The sequence below is a fragment of the Phaseolus vulgaris genome, chromosome 4 (genome assembly GCF_000499845.2).
Source record: "Phaseolus vulgaris cultivar G19833 chromosome 4, P. vulgaris v2.0, whole genome shotgun sequence".
NCBI classification, from domain to species: Eukaryota; Viridiplantae; Streptophyta; class Magnoliopsida; order Fabales; family Fabaceae; genus Phaseolus; species Phaseolus vulgaris.
Window position 1 is genome coordinate 40,621,628 of NC_023756.2, and position 5,463 is coordinate 40,627,090.

Here is a 5,463-nt window from a genome sequence, read left to right on the forward strand (position 1 = left end):
CAATTCCTATTAAAGAAGTTTAAGGCAATAGACTCACTTGGAACACCAATGTGAATAAGAGAAACATGTCTTAGATATATGGTGTGCTATATAAACCTAAACCTAAAGAGGAGAGGGTAGTAAAATTATTGAAATGAAGGAAGCACTTAAGTCATTATTGGTAGATAAAAGAAAACCTTCCCATAAAGAGAGAAAGAGAGACAGAGTTGACCAAATTTTAGAAAATAGAATCATAAAGATCACTTGATCAAATATTACACATAGAAATTGAGGACAACTTATAGTTACAATAGCAAAATAACAATAACATGATAAACCAAATCTACTATAACAATAGATTGTATATGGGCTGAGAATATAATCCCTTATTTTTTCTTCTAAGTTATTATGTTAATCTTTTACAGTAACTTCTTAGGCATGATAGGATGCAATTGCTATGAGAGGAAATTTTCTATGACTGGTCAAGCCATTAGTTTCAGTCATGTTCAATGTCTGTTGCCCCACTTCTCCGCTTGGAACTTCCCAATTAAATTGGAGAACAAGGTTTGCTAGGACCAGCTCAATCACATTCATGGCAAACATTATTCCTGGACAACCCCTCCTCCCTGCTCCAAATGGTATCACTTCAAAATCATGTCCTTTCACATCTATTGAACTATTTAAGAATCTCTCTGGCTCAAATTGTTCAGGTTTATCCCAGTAAGAAGGATCTCTTGCAATTGCCCAAGCATTAACTATTACTTGTGTGCCAGTTGAAATGTCATAGTCCATCACTTTGGCATCTTCCATGGATTCCCTTGGAAGCAACAAGGGAGCTGGGGGATATAATCGAAAAGTTTCTTTAATCACTGCCTTCATATAATGCATACTAGTTAAATCTTCCTCAGTTATGCGACTTCTGCCACTAACCACATTCCTTATCTCACCTTTTAGCTTCTGCATCACAGTTGGGTGCCTTAGGAGTTCTGTCATTATCCATCCTAGGATTGTGGAGCTAGTCTCAGTGCCTGCAGAAAACATATCCTGAAAGAAATACCCATCACTTGTCAATTTCATTGTCTACCTTGAATTTCCATGAACGAAAATAAACTCAACATGCATTAAGATTTTGTGCAACTAATATGTGACTTAACTTTATATTGGAAAAGTAGTGTATATGTCTTGAACGTTGAAAAAAAATAACAAAATCTAATACAGTGTTGAGAAACTATAGAATAAGGATAGGATTAGAGTTGTGCGTGAATATCGTGAAGGATAAAAAAGACATACAACTTTCTATAATTGACCCTAACCTTTATTTTATTGTTATTTTTCTAGGGTTTAAATTTTAAGAAAGAAAGTAACATAATAAAATAACAATCACATCACTCAGGTAAAAGAAAATTTTAACTTTTGAAAATATTTTTTGAGTAATAGACAACGAAATTTAACAAAAATTAAAATTACTGAAGTTTATTAAGAAGCAGAAACTTGATCTTTTTCAATAATAAAATAGATATATTCAACAAAACCCAATATCATTTAACAAATATTATAGCAATTAAAGAGATTATTTATAATATTGTACTAATGTTAGAGGTACAAAATTAATGAGTAAACGAGTAAACCTCGGCTTTGGTTTTTAAAATAAGTAAATACGTTAACTTATGCAGGATAGCTCATTGTATTAATCTTACGTACCAGCATTAAAGCCTTTATGGTTCTTTTATCAATGTGGAATCCCAAGGAGTTTGTCTCTTGGATCCTCAGCAAAATGTCCACCAAATCATTCTGCTCTTCATTATCAGCACCATGCACATCATGTCCTCTCCTACTTACATGCTCATCAAGAACTTGATCAAAAAATTCATCAAGCTGTTTAGCCACTCTCTTTGCCCTACCATACATTCCATTAACTGTTCCCAACCAATCAAGCCAAGGTATGTAGTCCCCTATAACTGAAGCACTCAACAGCTCCATCATCTCATCCATTGGCTCCCGAAGCTTACTCCCTCCTTCTCCACTGTATCTCCTTCCGAGAGCAGCTCTACACACTATGTCATTTGCGACTGTAGTAAATAAATCAGTTAAATTCACAGGCATCGAAGAAGAACAACACTGCTTAATCTTATCCATCATTGCGGAGATTTCCTCTTCTCTCACTACACCAAAGGATTGAACCTTTTTTGCACTGAGAAGATGCAAGACAGAAATACTCCTTATCTGCCTCCAGTAGTTGCCATATGGAGCAGTTGCCACATCTTTGGAATCATACAACAAGATATCGAACATCTTACGATGTGGTCTGTTGGAAAAAACAAGGTCGTGTGTTTTCATAACCTCACGAGCTGCCTCAGCTGTGGAAACCACAAGAACTGGCACCCTTCCAAAGTGAAGTAACATTAAAGGGCCATAGGTTTGAGCAAAGGATTGGAGATTGCGATGAGTGAGGGCGCCAAGTTGGTGGAGATTTCCTATTATTGGAAGCTTTGGAGGAGATGGTGGTGAGATTTTTTTGCTCCTTGCAGAATTGAAATTGTGATTACATTTGGATAAAAGATTGATGAGAGTAGGTAAAAAGAAGATGATTAAGGTAGCGATTGGGAGGAAAAACCAGCATGAAGAGTTTTCATGCAGAGAAGTGAACATTGTGTCGTGTGTTTTCTTTAATTTGCTGTATAATTAATTAGCAATGCAGAACGAGGTATTTATAATGTTTGTAAGCTAGGTGTATTTGTATACGTTTCTTAGATTTTTTTTTTTTTCAAATACAGTACGTATGTAGTTTCCGTTCCAAGATATATTTAGAGATTACGTGAATGATTTGAAAGTAGGAAAATGATACCTCTTAACACCACAGTTCATTAAATATATATCTACCTAACAACTAATTTTTTAATAAAATATTATATAATAAAAAAATAATAATCATATATGAATGTAGTAGAATGGTTCTAGATAGTTAAAAGCTCTTAAATTCAATTTTGCTAGAACTCTGTTTTTTATTCTTTTTTTTAGTAATATCTTTTGCAACAATATCTATTCAATCCTTTTTTTTTTCTCAATTGTTTTAGTTTATATAATCATAATCTTTTCCATTTATTCGATGTTCTATAATTTCCTGACCAGAAAGTAAAACATAAATACTTATTAAGTTTAATTTTCTTGACATGTTTGAAGAACTAGAAAAAGAAAAAGAATTAGAGAACAATGGCAATAAATAGATAAAGGTAAAACTTCCAACCATTTGCCACTAAATTAACAATACAAGTTTCTTTAATAATATATACAAGTTGTTTCGTTTGTTCAAAAGCCCTAAATATTGGAACCAAGACTTTTCTATAATTGCAAAGTTTACTAAAATCACAATGATTGTAAATTTTATCTACGATTCATTTGACCACATAATAAGATACGTGTTACTTCTTGCAAACCTCCACTTTATCATTTTGTATTGTTTTGCTGATAAAAAAAAATAAAAATCATTTTGTATTGTTTTTAAGCTTTGACTATGCTATGCATGAACTTTCAGCTATTCAGCCTAATCATCTTATGATAGTGATCTGATTTGATATTATAAATGTCAACGAGCCAATTTTTTTCTCCAAAATAAATTATTTCACTGACTTTTAAACTTAAAACTGAAAAATTGTTTATAAAGATTATAATCAAATTCTATTTATAATTTTTCACATGTCTAATAGAAAGATGCCTTTTAAACTCATCATCAAATACTAAATTTAAATTAACTTTTGTTCTCGAACGGGTTAGGACTAAGAGAATTATTACCTTTCTCTTTGGTTGGTCGGTCGCTTTCTACTTCTTCCCTTCACTGAATGTCTTCCTTCTCTTCTTCATTGTCCCCTTCCTTGTAAATTTCAAGTCCGGATGGTAAGTACAAAAGGCACTCCAATATTTCAGTGAGATCTTAGTATTCGGTGTTCGGTGTAATTAATGCGTGATGATGACGTACCTTTTTATCGAAATCTATGACTATTTATATGATTATCATGGGTCTTTTGTTATTGGGTCGGATTAGGGTTTTGAATCATAATTAAGAGTGTATTACCTAATGCTTAATCGCTGTTTGATCTTGTTCATCTTCTGTTTGTCTTAATGAATCTGATCGTGTCGGTCGGCTCTAGTCGGATGTTGAGACCTCCATCTATCATTCGGATCCAATCGGTACAACTTTTGTTACAAATTAAATACACTAAAAGAAAATGATTAAATAAAATCAATTTTTGAGACAAAATATAATTAGTTGCTATATTGATTAAATTAGATATTATTTTAGAGATTAAAAAAATTATTGATATCTAAATTTGTTTTTATTATTGATAAATAGTTTCTAAATTGGTATCTACACTACAATAAAAAATTGTTTTAACAGAGGTTTAATTTTACATTACCAAAGGTTAAAACCTTCGTTAAGTCATTTATCCTAGGTTGCAGTTCCTACGCTAAATCATCTATGGGGAACGTGTTACCTGGGGTGTTTTAAAACCCCTAAAAAAATCAGTATTAACCTTAGTTAAATACAATTGGTTTAAGAACCTCCATAAAATACCATGGGTTTGAGAACCTCCGTAAATACCATGGGTTTCATAGCCTCTTTAAAATATTATGGGTTTCACAACCTTTATAAAATACTATGGGTTTTAAAACCTTCGTAAAATAGTAAAAGTTTCAGAACCTCCGTAAAATATCATGAGTTTTAAAACCTCTATAAAATATCATAGGTTTCACAACTATAAACATTCATGTGCTTTATGTATTTTTTGAATCATTTATCATTTAAGCATTTACGTGCTTTTTAACCAAAATTAATAATTTTTTCGTGCAATACTTGTTCCAATTCTCACAACCTCTAAACTAATATGAGTTTCAGAACTTCCTTAAAATAGCATAGGTTTCACAACTATAAATATTCATGTACTTCCTGTGTTTTTTTTACTTATTTATCATTTAAACATTCAAGTGTTTTTTTAACCAAAATTAATTACATTTATTGTATTTATTTATGTTTTAAAGTACTTTCTTAATGACATTAAAATGTTTTAAGTTATAAAAAAATATTTTTTATCCACTTATATTATTATTTCGTGCAATTCTTGTTCCAATTTTTACGACCTTTATAAAATAATATATATTTAAAAATCTTTGTAAAATATCACATTATTTTAAAACTTCATAAAATATCATAACTTTCAAAACTATAATAATTCATGTGCTTATGTGTTTTGTTTATCATTTAAACATATACGTGTAACCAAAATTAATTTTATTTATTTATTTATCTTTTATAAAGTACTTTTTAATGACAATAAAATATCATAATTTATAATAAATATTTTCTTATCAACTTGAATTATTCTTTCGTACATGTTCCAATTTTCACAACCTCTCAGATAGTACAAGTCAACATTGTATTGTATTGTGTGTATCTTTAATTTGCTGTATAATTAATTAGTAATGCAGAAT

At 30.8% G+C, this 5,463-nt stretch overlaps 1 protein-coding gene across 1 annotated transcript; it reads right to left on the reverse strand.

Moving 5' to 3' along the window:
* Positions 1-206: 206 nt before the first annotated feature.
* LOC137837656 (cytochrome P450 736A117-like) lies at positions 207-2,720 on the reverse strand. Its single transcript, XM_068646748.1, has 2 exons — positions 1,681-2,720; positions 207-1,023 (listed from the first exon to the last, which is right to left on the reverse strand). The coding sequence occupies exons 1-2, from the start codon at positions 2,626-2,628 to the stop codon at positions 412-414; spliced, it is 1,560 nt and encodes a 519-aa protein (XP_068502849.1). The 5' UTR covers positions 2,629-2,720; the 3' UTR covers positions 207-411.
* Between the last annotated feature and the right edge of the window lie 2,743 nt (positions 2,721-5,463).

Coding starts and splice junctions, on each gene's coding strand:
- LOC137837656 (XM_068646748.1), bottom strand. CDS start 2,628: ATGTTCACTTCTCTGCATGAAAACTCTTCATGCTGGTTTTTCCTCCCA. Junction 1,024..1,680: donor CCATAAAGGCTTTAATGCTG/GTACGTAAGATT, acceptor TATTTCTTTCAG/GATATGTTTTCTGCAGGCAC.